Below are 24499 nucleotides of genomic sequence, written 5' to 3'. Positions count from 1 at the left end.
ACTTTTTTTTTTTTTTCTTCATTGAAATCTATTGACTGCTGGATGCATGAAGAAAATCTCCATCCGACTTTACATTCTAACCTAGGGGGATCAGATTTAGGGCATCCTAGTTTCAAGTTCAAGCCAGTTTCAAGTGTTCTTACTGCCCTTTTTTTGTCCACTTGCTAAATAAAGCATGGCACAGACAAAGCTGGCAAGTGGAATCAGAAAAATGACAGCACTGGTGCTCTTAAAGGGACGCTTGCCTAAAATGCAGGCAAAGCTGAAATTCTGTGCGCCACAGTCCAGCAACAGTTGTGGAACTGTCTTTTGCCTTGGGAAGTGAACTTAAGCTATAACATGTTGGTGATTTATAAAAACATGATAATAATCAATCACTCTTCTCATTATTGCTCTGACACCCGCAGGTTCATGTAATTGCCAATAGAATAAATGGGAAGGGATTCCAGTAGCTTTGTCACTCACCAGGAGTAGAGAATGATCGTGTAGGGGAAAGAAGACCAGCAATGTTCTATTGGCTCAAACTACTGTAGAGTAATGGAAACAATGGATTTCAGGTAAGCACTCAGCTTTGAGTAAAATCTTGACCTGAGGAGTGTATGGAAGAAAAAAAACCTGTTTGTATTAGGGAGCATCACCGCACGAGCCTTTAAAGTGGATTTCTTTTCAAAACGCAGACACATATTCACGATTAGTATAAAGAAGTGAAGTCATAATGCTGATTGCCCTGCAGTTTGTACAGAAACAATCAAAGTTAGGCTCTCTCAAATACCAAGTCCATGGCAGATTTTAAAATACACAGTTCAACCTGATCAATAACATTAGACAAGTTATCTTACACATTGAACATACATAGCTGGAATTATCCCCTGAATACACATCGTAATGATACAACTCTACAGGCAAAATCAGCAGCGATTGTAGAGATGGCAGCAGAATCCTGCACAATGTGAACAACTGCCAGGCCCAAAGAACCACTGAATGGCTGCCATAAGAAAGTGCTAATCAAGTACAAATCTACCCAGTGCCCCATGTTCTGAATGCCTCAAACTAATTGTAATTCTTTCCTACAGAAAAAAAAATGACCCCTGCACTTCTACAATAACAATAGGGCCCATAGAAAGATGTCGGTAAAAGGAGCCTGAAACCTGCCAACACTTACAAGCTTTCTGTTCTCTTGTCTTCTGTAATCTTGAATATTAGAAATACCATAGACAACAAGTAAAAGGCAATATATTAATGGTGTTTTACATTTATGTCCACAAACTGGAAACGGTTTAAGAACTTTATTGTCAATTACAGCAGCTTTAAAGGGGAAGGGGGGTAGACATCCATGAAACCTCTTTTACTCTAAATTATTCATCTAGTGATCTATAAATACACATTATTATATTATTCATATAAAGGTGCAGTCTCAGGACAGAAGTGCTGCCTTGATATGAAAGTGTAATTCAGGGTCAGGTTTTGTGTGATAATGAACAGTGAGAGGTAAGCACAGTAACCATTTCCAGTAAGGCTGCACTTTTATGTCAGGACATCTCAGCTGCTGAAATATCAGTGTTCGCTACGGTTATTATGATTAATATATTAGTCAAAACATTTGTTCAACTAAAATCTTCAAAGTAACAAACAGAAGTCTGAAGCAAATGGATAGGCATACATGCAAATCATGTTATTAACTGGCGCTTGTTCACCTCTCAGCTTCAACAGCAAACACATGCAGAAGATGGTGGGAGATGTAGTTTAACTTAATGTTGATCATGCAACCCTTGTTAAAGCATGGGCAACAAAATGACCAAAAATACCCTGACACAGAAATCCCTGTGGGTATGTCTGTAAAATAAAAGAATTGTGCAAATACAATTGCCGAGCATTTCCATGCAAATAGAGCTGCCGCAATGTCAGGGTATTTTTTGGCCCAATAATACTTTGCAGCATGTTTAAACCATATAAGATAGGGTTATGGTTTGCAGTATTCAGAACACAGCTTAAATCAGCTTGTACCTAAACTACCCCTGGTTTTTGAACAGACCAGGCACCTTATCAAAAGACTAAGTAAATATGTGACAAATGCTCTAGATCAGACAAACATAAGAACTTCTTTTTTTTAGGCAATAACAGGGAAAATTTCCTTTTTGGAGAATCAGACAAAAATGTCATACCAAAAAAAAAAAAAAAAAAAACACAACCATATCAGAATGTTAAAACTATGTTGTTAAAATATCCTACACAATCTTTAATCATTAGACATATAACAAATGTATACAGAAAAAAAAAAAAAAAAGTTTTCCCCTCCACAAAAAAAACACCTTAAAAGAGAACTAAGATGTAGGAGGGCGATAAAAGGGTTGGAAGCAGGGCACATGATTTCACTAGAGGAAGGATTTCTTCAATCTGAGGAATATTCACAAGGATTGGGTATTTCAATTCCACACGTGACGCTGGCAGTGTTCAAGAGCCTGAAACACAGAAGGTGATTAGAACAACAGTCACATTAACCCGGCACATGCGTTTAGTAAGGATTTCCTACAAAAGCTACTAATGGAGCATAGGATGCTAAATTGCGGCGTTGCCCCCACTCCCTTTAAAGCATTTGATGAGGGGCATAGAATGGAGGCCAGTAGGGATTAAAGAGGATGTAAAGGAAAACTCCCTTTTTAATTGATTTAATGAAAAAGAAACCCATCTCCAATATACTTTAAGTAAAAAATGTGTACTGTTTTTATAAGGAACCTGATTGTATGTGAAAATCCCCCTTTGTTTTACTTGCTCTGGGTGCTGCTGATAGGAGACTTTAGAGTTAGACAGTCCCTAGTTGCTCTGCAGGGAAATGATCATACTTTGGAAGGGCAGGGAAGCAATGTGCAGGGTTATGTTTGTTAGTATAACCTGGCTAGCCTTAGCTAATTTCTATCCTAGTCACCCCCACCTTCCCACCCAGCCTTGCAGAATTTAGGCCACTATTTCCCTGTAGCGCAGCCAGCGACTGTGTAGAGATCAGTAGCCACAGCAGTCAGATCAAGTCAAAGGGGGAATTTCCCTGCATACAAATCAGGATTTTCATAAAAATAGTACAAATTTTTTAATTTAAATATATTGTAGATATTTTTACTTTCTTTACTGAAAACAGAACCTTAACACTCCCCTTTAAGGCACTGACTATAGGATGTGTCCGAATCCTTAAAGGGATACATACCGTCATGGGAATTTGTTTTTTGAAAACGCATCAGTTAACAGTGCTGCTCCAGCAGAATTCTGCATTGACAGTTTCAAAAGTGCAGATTTTTTTTTATTTTTAATTTTGAAAGCAGGCATGGGCCTAGACATATTGTCAGCTTCCCAGCTGCCCCAGTCATGTGCTCTGATAAACTTCAGTCACTACTGCTGCACTGCAAGAGATATTACCCCCCCCCCAGCAGCATTACAACAGAACAATGGGAAGGTAACCAGATAGCAGCTCCCTAAAACTAGATTAACAGTTGTCTGGTAGATCTAAGAACAGCACTCAATAGTAAAACCCAGGTCCCACTGAGACACATTCAGTTACATTGAGTAGGAGAAACAACAGCCTGCCAGAAATCAGTTCCATACTAAAGTGCTGACTCTTTCTGAAAGCACATGACCAGGCAAAATGACCTGAGATGGCGCCTACACACCAATATTACAACTAAAGCATCATGACAGGAAAAAAAAAAAAACACAATCCTGGCCCTAATTTGCATAAGTAAATTAGGGTTTGGATTTTGTTTATATACGGGCGTATTTTCCTGATTCAGCCATCCCTAACAGTTAAACTTTACTATGGACTTTTTAACCTTCCTCCAAAGTCAATTATGTTTTCATATATATCTAGTGATAAAGTAAAAGGCAAAGGCCAAATGAAGCTTGAACCATATAGGTGTGAAAAACACACAGCACCTGGTCTCATTCTCCAAGGGTGATATTTCAGCAGGAGGTCTGATCATCTGAAAACAACCAGTACTGGAATATTCTCAGCATCAGAATGAAATAAAGTGCTGGGCAAGATAATTTTAAAAGATTTGCCCTTGTATTTAGGACAATCCTACAGGTAATTTGTAGTAGAGTAGTAGCAACAGAGCATGACCATCGCAGATCACAATAGCAAGAAACATTTTCAAATCGTAAAAGGGATCTCTGATAGGTTTTAATTGTATTGTATTTTCAGATTTGGAGTTATAGGAGCTTCACAGTATAATACCCTTTAAACACTGGACCAGAAAAATTTGAGGTTTAATAAATAAGACCCCTAGTGTCTCTTGGGAAGATGCATTATTCTACATCTGGGGACCAAAACTGACAACACTCCAGATCTGGGCCTTATTTTCAGAGGGGCAGTTCTTTACTTACATTGCAGTTTGCTGCAGTTTCCACGTCTTTGCACCAATAACTCGGGCCCCACATGCATTTCTCTGTTCCCAAAAGCACAGTCTCACCTTGACACAGGTGCAATTTCTGTGTATGATAAAGAAAAAATGTAAAGAACCTGTACAATAAGGATTCATGTTATCAAATGGTGAGGGCAGACAGACTTACTAAGCAAATAAAAGAGGGATCCAGTGCTTCCAGAAGTAACTGAATAAACAAAGGCTCATACTCCTTGATCAACGCAGAACACTGAGAAGAAACAAAGATTTTCTTAGAATTCTTATTTTTATGGTAATCCTTCTGCACTTATAGTATAGTATGTTTTCATTTTGCAGTGTAAAAAAGTGGATCAAGATGCATTTCATCCAAAAAACAAGATTCAGTGAGAAACCAAACACAACTATTACCACCCCATAATACATAATCAGGCAACAGTTATTTATGGCAATGTAACTGCTTGTCGGATAGTATGTCCAAGTGGTTTTGACTGATAGTAAAGTGGCAAAAAAAAGCATACAAGGAAAAGCAATAAACATTTAGGTTATTTACTAAAACTCAAATTTTTTCTCTTTATTTTATTAAAACAAATTCGACCAAACCCCCATCCACTATTTAACATTAATTTACAAACAAAATAATTTGAAAAATTCAGTGCGGGAAGACTCTATAAATAGTGAAATATAAAATGTTAATTAAAAAAAATTTGGATTATTGCCCGAAAACCACAAATTATTCGGATCATAATACGAAACCCAGCGCAGGTCATAATATACCTTACGATTGTAAAAGGGACTGCCATTGACTACATGACCTGGACCGGTTTTCAGATTCTGATTTTTAGCAGCCTTGGAGTATAATAAATCTCAAAAAATTTAAGGTGTTTTATTCCCCTTTAAAACCCGATCAGAAAAGTTTGAGTTTGAGCCAGGAGGTAACCACTTCAGTAGTGTAGCAAGTTAAAAAAAACCCACAACCCCAACAAATTCAGGTATCAGATTATTGGATTATTTTAAATAATAAATAGATAGTAGATAGAGTAATAACACACCTCATTTTGCATGGAGTCTGGTAAAAAGTTACAGATTCTATTTAGAAAATCCTTGATCCTACTTTCAGTGGCATTTTTCTCCAGAAGTTCATCTACATATCGCATAATCATCCTGCACACAGGACAGTAGTCTCCAGCTGCAACCTTCTCAGCACTTATTTTTACTATTACAGAAAAAAAAAAATTACATTCAAAAATGTAAAATTAGAATACAAATAGAAAAGCAAAGGGATACACATTATACGATTACCATTTTTTAGGTTCTTCCTGCCGCTGCAGTATCCTAGGGTAGTACAAATGACTTCAGGATTTGCCTCTTGTTCCAGCAGCTCAATCAGGGGGTCAAAATACTCGTCTATGATGTCCTCACACTTTTGGGTGTATTGAGAAGGAAGAAGCTTGCAGACTTTCTCCAGGCTCTGTTTTATGTTCTCCTGCAATAAACAAAGCCAGTGCATGATCATTTAGAACAGGGATCCCCAACCTTTACAACCTGTGAGCAAAATTCAGAAGTAAAAGGAGTTGGAGAGCAACACAAGCATGAAAAATTCCCTTGGGGTGCCAAATAAGGGCTGTGCTTGGCACTATACTTAGTTTTTAATTTATGCAATTAAAATTTGCTTCCAAGCCTGGAATTCAAAAATAAACACCTGCTTTGAGGCCACTGGGAGCAACATCCAAGGGGTTGGAGAGCAACATGTTGCTCCGAAATACTGGTTGGGGGGGGGATCATGGATTTAGAAGCTTGCTGAAATACAGGCAACACTTAGGGGGTTATTTATTAAGCTCCAAATGTTTCTGGTCGGCTTTTAAAGAGGAAAAATACATTTTTTTCGGGAAGTAAGATGGTGTTAAAAGTCTGATGAAAAAAAGAAGTACTCCAAACTCAGACCTGCCGAGAACACATAAAAGACAATGACAGATGTCCCTTTTACAATTAGATTTTCTGAGTTGTGCTGGTTTCTGAAAAAAATTGAGGCTTTCAGGTGCAAATCTGAAAAAATAAAAAATCATAGGATTCTGATTCATGAAAATGTATTGAAAAAAGGGGGGGGGAGTCTGTGCAGATTTGGTCAGAGTAGTTTTGAGAAAATAGCGAGAGCTTTTCGGATTTTGATAAATAACCACCTAATTATTGAAGACAAAGCAAAAACGCAAAAATGCACAGAAAGGGGAGGCAACATTTAAATTCTTACCCTTGTTCTGTTGTTATCTAAAAGTTTTTCAATTTGAGAAATCATTAGTTCACAGACTTCACAATACACATTGTTTTCAGGCAATGGATTCTCTGTGATCTAAACAAAAAAAAAAAAAAAAAAAATTCAAAATGTACACAACATATTGTTCTAACATATACTTATGCGCAATATTGTAGATTTATATATTAAAGATAATCCTCTTTGAGCTTTAAAGGGGGTGTCAATGTTAATATTTTGTGAAAAAAATATACTTGCTTAGAATTACAACTGTTCAATTCAGTTTTAAAGTTATTTGTAAATGTAATTGAAAACATTAGCTTACTATCATATGCCCTGGTGCCTTTTAGCTATAGCCAAGATCAACAGACATTCCTTGGTTGGAAGAAACCAAACACACAAGGTAAATGAGATGAAAACAAAAAAGGCTCTTAAATGCTGTTCTTTTTAACTTGCTTTCAATCATGACTGCCTGCCCATAGCCTTCATTTTTCCTCCCAAAGTCCTTATAGTGTTATGAATCCATAAAGGAATTGGGCTGCCAAGTTTATTTAAAATGAAAATTATAATTTTAATTAGTTTAACAGAAGAAAAATCAATCTCTTAGATAAATATCAAATGGTCAAACCTAAAGTATATAAAACTTTAAAGAAGACACTAAAGCATACAAGACGACCAGAAATCTTTAAACTTGGCCTACACAAGATATTTGGACTGCAATAGTAGTGTTAAAAGTAATGGTTAGATGTATCATTCTATAAGAAGTGCAAAATGTAAGAAGGGTTGTTTTGTAGTGGAAAAAAAGGCTAATAGGGTATCAACCGAGAAAAAAAAAAAATGAATTACAAAATGACATTACTTTAACAGCTGGTTGTACCTTTACTGCAGGAATAAGGGATTTCGCTGGAATAATGTTTTGCAGAGGTGTTGATTTTTCCTGGTCACAAAATCCGGCCATACCACACAACTGTTTTGGTTGCTACAATATAAATAAATAAAGTCAGCTACAATGAATTACAAAACAGGAGTTCAGTGGGTGTCACTAGACTTACTATGGTTGCAAACCAGTTTAGTGCAACTGAAAGGGAAATAAAAAGCTAAGAATGTAAAAATAAGTTGCTCCTATATAGAAAACAGTGTCCCAAAAATGGTCTTCTCTACAATGGTCCCTACACAGGGCTGGGAATATAGAAGATCATCTGAAAATTACAAAACATGGTTCAAAGACAACCATTCTGTAGTTTGGAGAGAGTATAGGACATGCCTGGATCTTTTTTTTTTTTTTTTTTTTTTTTTAATTTAGAAGGGCAACTTATCTTTTTGATTTTCTGTACACTGAAGCAAGTGCAGTTAATTATTGTTTATTCAGTACTGGAAAAGAGCTGCCATGGTTAGCTCGGAGTTACATGAATGCAGGATGAAAAGCAATAAACGTTCAGAACAAAAGCTTTTTGAAAGGAATGAAAGAGCCAAATAACCTCAAACTGAAACACTAATAGATACATGCATTGTGAATACTTGCATCAACTCAGATTGGTTGGCAAGTGACATTATGAATGGTATTTATTTATTTAGGATTCATTTCACATAACCAAGATGGGGAAAGAACTTGGGCAAGCCAAGGACTAAAGAAAGAAAAAAAAAAAGCTTTTAGTCAATTAGAACTATCAAAAAGCTGAAAGAGAGAGCAGGGGTGCAATACACTAACATACCACACAACCATGCTTCACACATACCTGATCCTTAGGATTAACAAAAAGAAAGTGATTTGCCAGATTAGAAAAAAAGGGAAGAAAATGAAAGACTGACATCAGCATAGATCTATAAATCATGAGTGAAGAAATCATTTACAAACAGGTTACATTTTCCTTTGAACTGTGCAATTCAAAGGCCAGACTGTGACACAATGTATTGATCTTTTCTTTCAAAGGAGTGCAAAAACAGGAAGAGACTGCACAGCAACCAGAAGTCTAAGAAGCAAAATGACAGATTCAGTTAAGGATCAAACCACACTGGGCCTTCCCTCACTCTGCGCCAGCTAAAATGAAAAAAACGCCGGCGCTAATCACATGCGGCAATTCGTTTTCTGAAGTCGTCTGAAGGGAAAACAATTTGCTGCGTGTGATTAGCGCCGGCGTTTTTTCATTTTAGCCAGCACAGAGTGAGGGAAGGCATTTGGGGAGATTGGTTGCCGCAAAAACAAGGCGATTAGTCGCCAGGCAACAATCTCCCCAAACGCCCAGTGTGGCATGACGCTTAGATATAGGACAGTTTAGTAAAATGAAAAAAAGATTAAGCATTTAATGTTACCAAACAGCATGCATACAATAAAAATGCACCAATGCTATATTCCAACAAACACTATAGAAGCCAAGCAAAAGCAATTACATATTAAAGGGGTGGTTCAGCTTTAAGGCAATTTTTAGTATATTATACAATGGACAATTCTAAGCAACTTTTCAACTGGTTTTCAATATTTTCTATAGTTTTATTATGATTTGCCTTTTTCTTCTGACTGTTTGCAGCTTTCAAATGGGAGTCACTGACCCCTTCTAAAAGAACAAATGTTCTGTGAGGCTACAATTGTATTGTTATTGCTACTTTTTATTACTCATCTTTCTAATCAGGTCCTCTCCTATTCAGATGGCTGAAATTGCAAACTGGAGAGCTGCTGAATAAAAAGCTAAATAAGTAAAAAAAAAACATAAAAACCAATTGCAAATTGTCTCAGAATATCACTCTCTGCATCATACTAAAAGTTCTCAAATATGAACAACCTCTTTAAGTAATTAAAAATGATACTGTAGACTTACCATTTGCAGTAGCACTTGTATGGCTATATCGGCATACTGGTTAATGTAAGACTTGCACTGAAAGAGATTTTACATATTACAATTACTGGAAGTCGACCACTTTATGGTTTCTTAACAGAAAACAGCAATAGCTACCAGGGCATCAATCTAATAGATAGGATTTTCAAACCTGACCGATGTATATTGACATATGGGCAAAACAGATTTGGTTTTTTTGGTCGCTGTGAGTAACGGGCTAGATCTTCCCATTACAAAAACTGGCCATAAAAATGGAAATGAAGTATTGAGGCAATCCTTATTATGCAAACCAGATATTTTCCCAAAAAGGTAAAAAATATGCCTTAGCGGATAATGAAGAATTAAAAATGAAAAGTTTACCATTTCTGCCATAGTAGGATCAAGCAGGTTACATTCCTGCATAAAATGGTCCACCAATTTCTTTGAGAATGAAGAATTGCTTCGAAGGGCATCTTGCACATCAGAAATTAACGTTGTACAGTCGTTGCATATATCCCCAGTCTGAGCAAAGAAAAATATAAATTTAAATTGTACAGCAATTCCTTGTATAGATTTTAAACATAGAGCAATTTGATTCCTTCTAAACTCTGCAAACTGGATTAAACTATTCACAATTGTTTTACTAGATGTTTGGACAATTTTACTGTGCATGTCAGCTGAACTGAATTTCCATTATTAAAATTACCTTGGGCTCCTTTGGAGTCTTGTCTTGAGGATAGAGGAGTTGAGGAACATTAACAATAAAAGGATAAACTAGTTTTGAAGCATCCACATCTGGTATCTCATTGTTAAGTAATTGTTTGGGTTGTTTTAGACTTGCCAGATGCCGCTGAAGAGACGTGCACAAACCAAGGGAAGAACACAGCACACCAGGATTACTCTGAAAGACAAGACAAAACCCAATATATATTTTTTTATATTTTTATTATTATAAAAACAGCACAGCAAAGAGAGATCTATTAGGTACAACAGGAGATTGATATTACAGTGATACTTCCTACCATATAAACATCAAGAATATTGACAGATTTATCAAGGGTCGAAGTGAAATGTTTTTTTATGGCCAACATTGTAAAATTTGACTAGGGAATTGTTAAAATTCGATTAGAGTTTTTTTTTTAAAAAAATCGAATTTGATTTTCAAGATTTATCATACTCTGGCCTTTTAGGAACTCAAATTAGACTATTCGCAACCTAAAACCTGCCAAATTGCTGTTTTAATATATGGAAGACGTCCAGGGATCAATTTACAGTTGTTTGCAGCCTTCCTGACATTTGAGTTTTTTTTCTGAGAAAAGGTAGATAAATTCCTATTTCTAAATGGGGGGGGGCGGCTACCTATTTATTCTGCAAATGTTAGCAAATTTCTTTTTAGGTGTATGATGTCCCATGTAAGATGCAACACATTTAAAGACTATTTTATATACTTAGACCAGCATCCATGTTGTGCATACATAAACATTAAAGCTTAGAGAGGCATTCCATAATATTCACAGATTTTTTTTTTCAGCTTCTAATTAATTTGCTAACTTTGCTTAAAACAAAAACAACCCTATGACTTTCCAAAGCAAGTGAAAGATCCAAACAAGCACGCTGCAATGTGTACGGTCTTACATTTTCTAATGGCATGATGGGTAAAGTAGTCTGAACTCACATGGCTGCATTTAAGCTTTACAAGACATGCATAATGTTCGCCCACTGGATCCTATAAATAACTAGTGGTCCATTCAAACTATCCAAATGCAAGTATTTGGACAATTTCAGTAATAGGCCTCAAAACATTCGTCCTATGCCAATACAAGATTCTAGGCTAGTTTGCTTACCAGTTCTTGCTGAAGAAGATTCAGTACAATAGAGAAGTAATCGCTCACTTCTTGCTTGCAGGTGGCAGCCAAACCAGGATCAGGGAACAGGTCACAGACTTTATTTAAATAATCTTTAATTTCACCCTGAAAAAAAAAAATACCCAGTTACAGCTGTATTTGCCACTGATCAACTCTTATAAACTCATTCAATTCAACTGATCTAGTCCAGGCTTAGTGCAGTACAGAAATATATGTAGGTGGTCTGTACTGCACATGCACCAAGCTTGAGCGTGCACTAATGGTGGCAACCCACTTTAGATGAAAGTACCTCCAGCCAGTTCCTGGCTCATTTGTTTTTTAAAAGAAAGAAGCACCAATCTGCGGAAGGATCTAAGAGTCACTGTTGGTGCCTTACACTTTGTCATCACATCCCAAGTGAGTTTGTTTCTTTGTCTAAAGCTGGCCATAGATGCAAAGATCTGGATCGGTCATATCCTCGAACGATCAGACTTCCCCATCTCCCGACATGCCACTAACCATGGAGATCAAATAAAGTAGAAAATAACAGATCAGCTGATGTTCTGCCCGACAGCAATTGTACGAAAGTTATGTCCGACAACAGGTAGTGACAGTCTCCCACTGAAAATCGTACGATCGGCATAACATGCAGAGATATTATCGGCAGCCGACAGAAATCTTTTAACCTGTCCAATCGACCTATCTCCGCCGGCGAAAAATGTTGGGACTCTCCACACACGGTCTGAAAATCGCACGCATATTCGATTCGTACGATCGGATCTTTGCGTCAATGGCCAGCTTAAGGAAGCCTCCTTCATATCTTCAATTATGGTAAAGGATTGCATTGCAGAATACCTTCTTCCAGTATATAAATATATGAAATTTATGTAACATTTAATAAATTCATTTGCAGAGAAGCTCATTTGGTAATCTGGCATGGACCAAAACAAAAGGAGCTTCCAATATGGAAAACTGTTTCTTACCAAGTCCTTAATTGTCAGCATTAGATACAAGCAATAAACATTTTTTTGCAAGGAACAGTAAATCACGGAGAACATACATACCTGTGTTATATTGTCCTTCATGAAGTTTCCCAAAACGGTTATTATCTCCTTGCAGACATCACATGGCAAAGATTTCTGAAAAAAATCAAGATCAAAGCAAACACCATTAAGCTAAGTATGTGTGCAGTGTAATAAAAAAAATCAAAAATGTACCACCTTTGTAAAATACAAGTATATTAGACATTACCTTAATATAATTATGAACTTCTCTGTGACTAAATATCCTTAAATTTAACAATAGGGTGTACATTTGTCCTATATAAAAACACAGATTCAAAAATAACCTGTAAACCATATTTCTTATAAGAACTGGCTTATAAATTTTATTATTTAAGTGCCTAATGTTCTTACATGCCTCACAGAAAGTGTGGTACACCTTCCTAAAATCCTTATATTTTCCAGATCTCCACATATTCATGGGCAGATTTTGCAGGGCTGTTTGTCTGGGTAAAATAATAATATATGAGCATCAGGGGATGCAGGTCACCTTAGAGATCAAAGTCAATATACAGCATCAGCTGTTTTTCTGGGTGATGTCAATGGCTGGAAGTTGTGGACAAGAATCTAAAAAAAGGCGCTTTTTAAAATCAAGAAATCATGCTTTATACTGAAGGCTGGATTATTTTAAATGTTCAATATCAGCACTCGTATTATTTAATGTATGACATCAAGGATACCTGAACTAAAAAAAAAAAAATTTAATCCAGAGTATGTATGTTTGTGGTCCTATGTCCAAGGTTTCTCACATTTTATTGTTCTCCCCAGGAAAAAAAGTTAGTCAAAAAACCTAGCCTGCAGGGGAAAAAAAAAACTATTTAGGAGACTCCCCCTCCTATTAGGGATGTTTTTATAGCGGTCGATAGGGCTGGGAATATCTGGAACAATGCACACAACCCTACTGATTTTGGCAAGAAAAATGCTGTGCTGGTTGCAGTGGAGGGAGCCGTGCATTGGGGAAAATTGTTGGGCGATGCACCCGGCAAATAAGGGCTGGGGAGAACACAGTAAATGAATCTGTTGCTATACTCTTAAAAACCATCAACTATCACTTTAAGTTAATTGGGTCTTTTTAAGCACTTGTGGTGAAGTCAATGGTCAGCTGAAGTGTTTATTAGATATCCAAAGCACAAGTAAAGCAGAAAGCTAGAGCATTTTGGAATCCAAATTACTTTTAAACTCTTTTAAAGAAAAAATAGCAAGAATTCTATTGGCTTCATGCTGTTCCATCCTCATAATGAAAAGTGGCAAAAATGAATGTTAAGTAATGTGCTTAACAGACAGTAATCCAGAAGCTGGTCTTGACTATTTAACCAACAGATTTACTGCTTACAGCTTAGATAGCTCCCACCTCACCACTTGCAGAATATTGAGAGGGAACATAACAGCTGCAGCTTGGGTACCCACATGACAAGTAAACAAATCATTTCATAAAATAAGACTTATCTAAAGGAAGAATGACATACCACAGTGGGCTTGTTCCAAACTGATTGTTGGCAGTGTTTTACTGCACCACACTGAGAAGCAGTCCTCACATTCTCACACCAGACCTCAGGCCCCTTGGCACACTGCTCTGTTCCAAACAAGGGAGTTGCTGCAACTGAAAAACAATAAGCTTATGCAGCAAACTGGGAAAAATCTGAAATTGAAAGCAAAGTCACATTCTACTTTGCTTCTTTTTTAAATATAATGCTGAATAGTTTTACTGTAAGTTTATTGCATCCATTTAACTTCTTTCCATCCAACATTTATGCGCTGAAACTGTTATGGTATTGGGTCACATTATAAAACTAGGTTTGGGTTACACATATAAAAAACCCAATACAGCAATATAGGAAGGTGGCACAAATGAAGACATTACTAAAAAGCATCAATCCCAAAAATTGGAGTGCTGCTCTAGGTCTGTAACACCGGATTGGTGTCAGGTGCCGTCGGGTATCGGGCCCAAAGCTGCCCCAAGCCCAAAAAACTGTATATAGCAAAAAGAAACCTGTGGCACAACTGATGTAGTTGATTCAGTGATCAGTGTTTTGAATGGAGCATATGATGAAGTGTCTCGGGAAAGTGCTGAGTGCTGTGTGTTACACAGGTACCACATGATGTCTCAGGCCTGTATAGATCAATTCCTTCATGTTACAATTTAAGTGTCATTTGATGTATCAACTTTATTTGCACTTGTTAAATGTTTTACACGTGTTACAAGGTTTAGGATATTGCTACATTCGCGATACATCGTCTGTGGTGAATCAGTGCCAGAACTACAATCTTCCAACACTTTGGAACTTTGATTATTTTAACTTTGGACTAAGGATAACAGAAATATGGACACTGTGAACTTTGACCCTGGGGGGGTGTGGTGAGAGGCGGGGTTGTGCCTCTCTTTCACTATATATGTTTGTCACATGTAATACACCATTAGGCTTGACAAAGGGCCCAGCAGAGGCCCGAAACGTTGCCGCTTTGTTTTGTGAGCTGAATAAAACACCGATCACTGAATCAACTACATCAGTTGTGCCACAGGTTTCTTGTTTTGCTATATTACTAAAAAGCATGGCTGGAATTTTCCCCATGCTAGATTCTTGGCCAGTAGCTCATAGCTGAACTGGATCTGTGTAGTTGCTGTAGAAAAGCATGGTAGTGAACAGATCTGACTAGACCGGGGTTCCCAAACTTTTTCAAAGTAGGAAAGGTTAAAATTAAGTAAGCTTTATCAGAAAGGTCTATATAAATACATCAGTAAACCCTCAAAGTAATGCTGCTCCGAGTCCTCTGTCAAAAGAATCATCGCATTTCTTTCCTTCTATTGTGTATGCATGGACTTTTGAATCTGATTTCCTGTTTTCAGCATAAACCTCCAGGGCTAGGGCTTGAGCATGCTCAGTTTGCTCCTTTCTCTACACCCCCTCCCTGCTGTAATCTGAGCCCAGAGCTTTTTTTATTGCAAAGCAAACAACAAATAGGACAAAATAACAAATCTTCAGCGAGCATAGCAGTTCACCCCCCCAAAGGCATTACTTTGTAGAGCCACCTTTTGCGGCAATTACAGCTGCAAAAGTCTCTATGAGCTTGCCACTGGGATTTTTGCCCATTCCTCAAGGCAAAACTGCTCCAGCTCCATCATGTTGGATGTTTTCGCTTGTGAACAGTAATCTTCAAGTCTGACTAAACATTCTCAATTGGATTGAGGTCTGGACTTTGACTAGGCCATTCAAACATATTTAAAGGTTTCCCCTTAAACCACTCGAGTGTTGCTTTAGCAGTATGCTTTGGCTCATTGCCCTGCTGGAAGGTGAACCTCCGTCCCAGTCTCAAATCACAGGCAGGCCGACAGGCTTTGCTCAAGAATATCCCTGCATTTAGCACCATCCATCTTTCCTTCGACTCTGACCAGTTTCCCAGTCCCTGTTGCTGAAAAACATCCCCACAGCATGATGCTGCCACCACCTTGTTTCACTGTGGTGATGGTGTTCTTGGGGTGAAGGGATGTGTTGGGTTTGTGCCAGACATAGCATTTTCCTTGGTGGCTGAAAAGTTACATTTTAGTCTCCTCTGACCTTCCTCCATACATTTGGGGAGTCGCCCACATGCCTTTTGGCAAACTCAAAACATACCTTCTCAGTCTTAACTTTAAGTAATGTTTTTCTGCCCACTCTTCTATAAAGCCCAGCTCTATGGAATGTATGGCTTATTGTGGTCCGATGGACAGATAGTCCAGCTGCTGCTGTGGAACTCTACAACTCCTTCAGGGTTACCTTTGGTCTCTGTGCTGCCTGTCTGATTAATGCCCTCCTTGCCCGGTCTGTGAGTTTTAGTGGGTGGCCCTCTCTTGGCAGGTTTGTTGTGGTAGCAGGTCAGAAAAGGCGTGTTTATACTGACTGATTATGTGACACTTAGATTGCACACAGGTGGACTTCATATCACCAATTGTGACTTTTGAAGATAATTGGTTACACCAGGATTTTTTTTAGGGGCTTCGTGGCAAAGGGGTGAATACAGATGCACATGCCAATTTTCAGTTTTTTTTTTTAATATATATATTTTTCTCATTTCCCTTCACCAACAGACTATTTTGTGCAGATCCATCACACATCACTAGTGTACATTATATTGGCATGCCTTTAAAACGCTCATCTGATTTCAAAATAATCCAAACACTACACCCTGACAGTTTGCATACAGGAGGTTTTATTTCACACAGGTTTCTCTTTCACTTTAAAGGAGAAGGAAAGGTTAAAACTAAGTAAGCCTTATCAGAAAGGTCCATCTAAATATACCAGTAAACCCCCAAAATAATGTTGCTCTGAGTCCCTTGTCAAAAGAAACACAGCATTTCTTTCCTTCTATTGTGTACACATGGGCTTGTGTATCAGACTTCCTGCCTTCAGCTTAAACCTCATTGCCCTGGGCAAGAGCATGCTCAGTTTGCTCCTCTTCCCCCCCCCTCCCTTCTCTACTGTAATATGAGCCCAGAGCAGGGAGAGACTCAGGCAGGAAGTGATGTCACACCACATTAATACTGCAGCTCCTATTCTAAACAAACAGAGAGTTTCTAGAGCTTTTTACTCAGGTATGGTAAAACATTCTACAGAATAAATATAGTGTAATAGCTTGCACTATTGCAGCTAATCTATTGGCAATAAACTGCCTCCGTAGCTTTCCTTCTCCTTTAAAGCAGTCTAACAAAACCTCTTATCACTACAAGAATTCATTCGCTAGTGTTCCTAAAGTCAAACCAGTACTTAAGCACATTCAAAGACCAATCTAGATAAGCAAACATTGATAAGCAAATACTGATACTTCAATCAGCACAGAGCATTTATAGTTAGGGCAATAGCACACGCATGTCTTGGTAAAACTATACTACATTGCCTCCAATGAGAACCAGTGAAAAGGTTACTAAGGCAACATTAGGGCTCATTTATTGCTGTAAGTGCAGTGTGAATTTTTTTTTTACCTTAATTACCCCCACATTTTCAGCATAATTCTGTCAATGCATAATATGCAATAACAAATGCATCTGGTGCAGTAAAATACACATAACGGCACTTACATATTTTCATGAATCCGAGGCAATTGAATCAAAGTTCTTGAATTACTGACTTTTAAGTGGCAGCAGGTACAGGCTTACTTGCAAGTGAAATAATGAATTGGACTCAAATGGGGGGGGGGGGGGAAGTCACTGACCCCATCTAAAAAAACAAATGCTCTGCAAGGCTACACATGTATTGTCATTGCTACTTTGTATTAGTCATTTTTCTATTCAGTCCTCTCCTATTCCAGTCTCTTATGCAAATCAATACATGGTTGCTAGGGTAATCTGGATCCTAGCAACCACATTGTTAATATTGCAAACTGGAGAGCTGCTAAATAAAAAAGCTAACTCAAAAACCACAAATAAAAAAAATGAAAACCAATTGCAAATTGTCTCAGAATATCACTCTACATCAGGGATCCCCAACCTTTTGAACCCGTGAACAACATTCAGAAGTAAAAGGAGTTGGGGAGCAACACAAGCGTGAAAAATGTTCTTGGGGTGCTAAATAAGTGCTGTGATTGGCCATTTGGCAGCCCGTATGTGGATTGTCAGCCTACATTGGGGCTCTGTTTGGCAGTGCATCTGGTTTTCATACAACCAAAACTTGTCTCCAAGCCTGGAATTCAAAAATAAATCACCTGCTTTGAGGTCACTGGGAGCAACATCCAAGGGGTTGGTGAGCAACATGTTTCTCACAAGCAACTGATTGGGGATCACTGCGCTACATCATAGTATATAAATTGTATTTGTTATATTAGTATGCCAGTTCTGACAGTCACAGATGAGAGCTTTTCTTAACTTTTTTCTGTGTAACATACTGAAATCAAAATCTACACTAGGATGATTCAACATCTCTGTGCTCCATAGGATTGTAAAGGTATGGGAACGGTTATCCAGACTGATCGGGACATGGGTTTTTCCGGATAATGGATCTTTCCATAATTTGGATCTTCATACCTTATGTCTACTAGAAAATCATGTAAGCATAGGCATAAACAATAGGCTGGTGTTGCTTCCAATAAGGATTAATGATATCTTAGTTTGGATCAAATACAAGGTACTGTTTTATTATTACAGAGAAAAAGGAAAAGGTTTTTAAAAATGTGGATTATTTTATTATAATGGAGTCTTATGGGAGACTGCCTTTCCAGAATACAGAGCTTTCTGGATAATGGGTTTCCGGATAAGGTATCCCATACCTGTACAAGAATTGGTCAGGTGCAGAAGCGGTCAAGCCAAAAATTGATTCCTGTGGTTCTCCGTGACATATATACTCGAGTATAAGCCATCCCGAGTATAAGCCGAGGTACCTAATTTTACCTCCAAAAACTGGGAAAGCTTATTGACTCGAGTATAAGCCGAGGGTGAGAAATGCAGCAGCTTCTGGTAAGTTTCAATCAAAAAAATTTAGGGTTTCTGCTCCCATTGGAGGTGCCGGCGTCTCGTTTTTGGATGCCGACGACCATTCTTGGACGCCGGCGAATATTCTTGGAGACTATTCTTGGACGCCGGCGACTATTCTTGGGCGCCGGCAACCGTTTTTGCGCTTGACCCGAGTATAAGCCGAGGTAGAGTTTTTCAGCATATTTTGGGGGCTGAAAAACTCGGCTTATACTCGAGTATATACGGTATGTATATGACACTGTGCAGCAATACAACGTTTATACTAGGGATGCACCGAATCCTAAATTGCATATGCAAATTATGGATGGAGAGGGAAATAGTGTGACAAAACAAGAAAATAAAAAATTTTTGGATTCGGTTTTCGGCCTAATCTTTTGCAAAGGGTTCAGCCAAATCAAAAATAGTGGATTCAGTGCATCCCTAGTTCATACACTTTGTGCTCTTCTGTAAATCAGCAGAGAAATCTACATCACATTTCTGTGAGTGAGGGAAAGAATAAACTTACAGTGCCAGTTGGTTAGGGATGATTACTTGGATACTACAGTACTCCTCTTTATTATATCATGAGATACACATAATGCCCTGTTGCAGAGCAGTGCCTCTAAATCCATGGATCATTCTCTAATAAAGTAGTAGGGAAATCATGTAGAATTAGCTCTGGGGAAAATGATTTTATTTGTATTTTTTACTTAAGACTTGGAGTGCCCCCACAACCCCATTTTTGAGACTATCTGATACATAATCTGAAGGAATAAAAACTGTCCCATCAAGCCCAGCCCTTCAGTGTATGCTTGTTATATATGAAGCAGGTCATCAACTTAACTGAAAATTGAAAAATATTGAAAGTCTTTTTGGGAGGGGGGAGGAGATAGGAATTTCCATATCATGCCTGAGTTACAACAAATCTATAAATAGTTAGTGGCATTTTTAACCTTAGATGTTAGTTTAACTGAACATTTTTACCAGAAATACATTAGCTAGACAGTTATATGTTCTCTTTAAGTAAACAAAACAACAATTTTAGATCTACCAAGAGCTAAATGTACTAGTTGGTTGGCTGTAACCTAGTAGTGTATGTGGAAATCATTGCCTGATCCGGGGTCATAAGAGCTCTAGTTAGGAACATAAGAATAGAAAAAGCCAGGGCACACAGAGCATTGACTCCACTGCATAAATAAATAGCACAGTTAGAAATGAATTTTTCGACTCAGAGAAAGTCACATTAGGATATCATGTAATCCCAGTTGTACTTGCAACAATATAACAATGGATCTTATTCAAGCCATCTAGAATACAGTTCATACTACTAATACGTCAACTTTCTGACTGCATTAAATTACATAAGAAAGAAAAGCAAAGAAGGCAAATGTGTACAGGCATTTTAGGGCAGGGACACACTCTCAGATCCGAGGAGATTAGTCGCCCCACCGACAAATCTCCTCTTCAGGGCGACTTGCTGAACTGCCTCCAAGAATGTAAATCACTGGCGGGATGGCAATCAGTGCATTTCATTTTTTTAAGTCGCCTCACATGGAAACTTCGGGTGACTTCAAAAAACGAAGCACACCAAGTTCGGGGGGGGGGTGTTAGTCATTCCGAAGAAGAGGCGATTTAACATTTGGCGAGTTAGGGCAGAATCACACGCTCAGATTCAGGGAGATTTAGTCGCCCGACAATTAGTCACCCTGAAGAAGAGGCGATTTAGGGCAAAGACACGCTCAGATTCAAGGAGAGTTCATCGCCTCTTCCACGGGGCGACAAATCTCCCCGAACTGCCTACCGCTGGCTAGAATCGTAATTGCCGGCAGGGTGGCACTCAGAGCTTAGTTTTCCTTAAGTCACCCGAAGTTTCCTCGTGAGGCAACTTCAGAAAATGAAGCGCATCTATTGCCATTCCACCGCCGATTTACATTCTAACCAGTGGAATGCAGTTTGAGGAGATTAGTCGCCAAGAAGAAGAGTACATTTGTCGCTGGGCAGCTAATCTCCCCGAATATGAGCGTTTGTCTCTGCCCTAAATTTCCACAAATCTGAGCGTGTGTCTCTGCCCTTAGAGGTCACATGCAAACCCCAATCAAACCTATACAATCACACAAAGCAATCAGTTGCTCAACACAAGCCTGGATTTCTTTGGCACTAACAAACACAAAGGAGAAGGAAATGGAGCAGAAAATAAGCAGCAATGAAATCCAGTGTGTATATAGGATAGCAGCCCCTGCACTGCATTTGCCATGTGAATAGTGTATAAACAGCACAACACAAGGCCAGACAGTGTCTGCAGACTATGGCCACAATAAAGCTAAAGATGACCATAGACGTAACAATTACGATCTTTCTTGGAAAAGATCTTTCCAAGAAAGATTGTTCGTTTCAATACACACGTGTAGAAGTGAATCATCAGATATACAGGTAGAAACAATAGAATTCTACCTGTATCTGACGATTAAGCACTAACAATGGCCGATGTTTGGGTCCCTTCAAAGGCACCAGATCAAAATTTTTCCACCATACACACACCGAATATCGTACGAAAATTCGTTTTGTACGATATTATCTGTGCGTCAGTGGCCACATTAAGCCATACAACACGTGACTCTAAAGGTGGCCATAGACTCAAAGATCAGCTCATTTGGCGACATCGCCAAACGAGCGGATCTTTCCCCGATATGACACTAAACAGCATGGCTATATCGGGGGTAATTCGAACGTTCGGCCGTATGGCCAAACGATCGAATTACGATGTGCCAAGGGGCTCCGACAGGTCGGTCGGGTAAAAATCCAACCTTCCCGATCGATATCTTGGCCAGATATCGATCGGGAAGACCCGTCGGAAGCCCCCGTACACGGGAACATAAGCTGTCAAATCGGTCCAAAGGAGCGATATCGGCAGCTTTATCTGCCCGTGTATGGCCACCTTTAGTCCATCTTTAGTTGCTGCTGAACTACAAACTCCACAATTCCAAGCGGCTCACAGATACATTTAAAAGGAGTTGTTCACCTTTGAGAACTTTTAGTATGATGTAGACAGAGGGTGATATTCTGAGACCATTTGCAATCGGTTTTCATTTTTTTTTTTATTGCTGGTGGTTTTTGAGTAATTTAGATTTTTATTCAGCAGCTCTTCAATTTGCATTTTAAGCAATCTGGTTGCTAGGGTGCATATTCCCCTAGCAACCATGCATTGGTTTGAATAGATTGGAATAAATATTTTTTTTTTTTTACTTTATTTTCCTACAGCCTTGTGTATAACACAGCGCACTAATAACTACACGAACATGGCGCAGTTGATTATGAAACATCGGTGGGTGCCGGTCCCAGAGCGAAAGCTGGGCTACAACTGGTGCGCAATGTCTGGCTGGCACCATGACAGGCAGCTAAATGTGGGCTATGCACATAAACACGGGCGGCCTCAGGGCAATGACACGGCACGAATACACAGACGGAGACCGCGAGGGACAATAATGAAGGCATTCAGCATGATAAACTAGCACAGCGTTTCTAAGCGGAAGTACTACTATCCCTATCAAACGCTGAGGGAACTTTGCTGACGCAGAGTAGTAACAAACGCAGCCTCACAACTGCCAAGGAAAATGCGATTGTGTATCTCATCAACCTGCCACAGCAGCAACAATTATTATTCATTTATAACCCTCTTACCCAGTGCCAGAGCACAGAACAGCACCGCGAGCTGCTTCATGGCGAACCTTCTGTGAGAACGAATCACCTGACTGTGTCTCTGCAGCTTCGCGTAGGTTGTTAATATGCACAGCCACGCCCACGGGTCAGCTGAATGTTACTCAGCGCAAGGAAGTTGAAAGGGGCGGGACTGTGGGAATTAAAAGGCGGGTGCATGTATAGTGGATGGTTTAGCTTGAGAAGGGCAGCATAAGTGATATGGCTGCAACAGTTCCTTTCATTCAGACACGGACACATGCTCATGAGCTACACAAATACTGATACAAATAATATTTTTAATGGGAAATGTATTCCACCGGTGCGCGCGCGTGTTTATCATCTTAGATCATGTGATTGCAGCTGATCAGAACCGGAACTGTTTATGTGGTTTATGGCTTTTTTTTTTTAATAAAACACTACTACTTGTCAAGTAGAAATGTAAAGAGATTACACATCATTATACCCCAGTGGAGTTCACAGTCTAAGGTTCATAACACGTTCACAAACATTTTTACTAGGAGCTTCCGGCCTGTCTGTATGTTTTAGAGCAGACAAGAAATTGTGCCCAGTAATTACTGGTGTAGGGATGTGAAAATCTTAGACACCCTTACACTTTACAGACAGGCACATCCCTAGTAATATGGACACCTTAGTGGGTCCTTATGGGGACCTTGTGCTTATGTAACCCCTGCAGTTCACACAGTGTACTCTAGAGGCACTGTGCCAGAGTATAAAAGGTTTAGGAGCCATGTGCTCTGGGTCCATTGCTTTAGCCCAGGGGTCCCCAACCTTTTTTTACCTGTGAGCCACATTTAAATGTAAAAAGAGTTGGGGAGCAACACATGCATGAAGAAGTCCCTTGGGGTGCCAAATATGGGCTGTGATTGGCTATTTGGTAGCCCCTATGAGGACTGGCAGCCTACAGGAGGCTTTGTTTGGCATTACACTTAGTTTTTATGCAATTAAAACTTGATTTCAAGCTTGGAATTCAAAAATAAGCACCTGCTTTGAGGACCCTCGAGCAACATCCAAGGGGTTGGAGAGCAACATGTTGCTCACGAGCTACTGGTTGGGGATCACTGCTTTAGCCCAACCAAGCAGGCTGGAAGGGAATGGGTAGTGCTGACCCTAGGCGCCTTGGCCCTAGTAATTAGACAGCTATACTCATTTTATAGATTGCTCTAGGAGTGATAGAGAGGTTATTTAGTTGAGCAGCTCAAGGTTCCGCTGAGGAGATTAGAGGGATTAAGATCCCAGGGTATTACTGACCCAGAGTAAGGAACCAAGTGTTGAGATAGGGATGTCAGGAGTTCCCCATGTCTGCCACTTGAAGATATCCTGAAAACCGGGCAATACCCATCACATACTGTCAACTTACTGTCTGCTGTATATTCCCTAGCCTGTGGGGATTCAGCCTATACGTGCTGTGAGTATATGCTTCCTTTATGCTGCTGTGTATGTTCTATACTCCATTGTGGATCAATGTGCTAAATGATCTCTGTGCTATTGTTCAATAAATATTGTTCTTGGTTCAACTGTTAAAGAACTACTGGCGCCCATCATTGTGCTATCGCATCAGGTTACAGTTACACTACACCCTTGCCTCCACCCCGCTGCGAGGGCTTACCCCTGAGAAAGAGAGATCATCGGTGGTCTCAGCCCACCAAGGAAAGTAGGTAAACTGTCCTAGCACAAGTCAGTTTACTATAGCGCTACACTGGGTTGATCCAGCTCCAGTATATTTCACAGCATTGTATATAACGGTACATAATTATTGACAGCATTGGACTCTAGGGTCTGGGCCCCACTGGGGATACATACCTAACAACATTTTGGAAATAGAAAGAGGCACAAAAAGATTTACCGTGTGTAACGCCCATTTTGTGGCCACACCCCCTAATTACCATGTCCATTTTACAAAATTTGGCAGGTTATGAAAGTTTGAACACATTTCTGTGTTTTTTATGTGTTATCACAGTTTGCTAATGAAGGCGAATTGCCCTTTACACTGTTAGTCTACATTTTACCAAGAGACCTGCT

General features: G+C 39.1%; 1 protein-coding gene across 2 annotated transcripts; it reads right to left on the bottom strand.

The window, feature by feature from the left end:
• Positions 1-1271: 1271 nt before the first annotated feature.
• psap.S (prosaposin (variant Gaucher disease and variant metachromatic leukodystrophy) S homeolog) lies at positions 1272-22599 on the bottom strand. 2 transcript variants are annotated; one of them, XM_018226789.2, is made up of 15 exons: positions 22442-22599; positions 13812-13945; positions 12349-12423; positions 11285-11410; positions 10147-10341; positions 9822-9962; positions 9444-9500; positions 8367-8372; positions 7508-7609; positions 6631-6729; positions 5685-5868; positions 5435-5598; positions 4555-4635; positions 4369-4473; positions 1272-2459 (listed from the first exon to the last, which is right to left on the bottom strand). In XM_018226789.2, the coding sequence occupies exons 1-15, from the start codon at positions 22479-22481 to the stop codon at positions 2424-2426; spliced, it is 1545 nt and encodes a 514-aa protein (XP_018082278.1). In that variant the 5' UTR covers positions 22482-22599; the 3' UTR covers positions 1272-2423.
• Positions 22600-24499: the final 1900 nt, after the last annotated feature.

The sequence above is a fragment of the Xenopus laevis genome, chromosome 7S (genome assembly GCF_017654675.1).
Source record: "Xenopus laevis strain J_2021 chromosome 7S, Xenopus_laevis_v10.1, whole genome shotgun sequence".
In the NCBI taxonomy this organism is placed as follows: domain Eukaryota; kingdom Metazoa; phylum Chordata; class Amphibia; order Anura; family Pipidae; genus Xenopus; species Xenopus laevis.
The sequence above is the reverse complement of the archived record's forward strand: the minus strand, read 5'-3'. Positions and strand labels throughout refer to the sequence as shown.

Excerpts from the sequence above, each read along its gene's own strand:
- psap.S (XM_018226789.2), bottom strand. The coding sequence starts at position 22,481 with ATGAAGCAGCTCGCGGTGCTGTTCTGTGCTCTGGCACTGG. Across the intron at positions 11,411-12,348 it reads TGAAGGACAATATAACACAG|GGTGAAATTAAAGATTATTT; the intron begins GTATGTATGTTC and ends TTTTTTTTTCAG. Across the intron at positions 10,342-11,284 it reads ATCTTCTTCAGCAAGAACTG|AGTAATCCTGGTGTGCTGTG; the intron begins GTAAGCAAACTA and ends CTTGTCTTTCAG.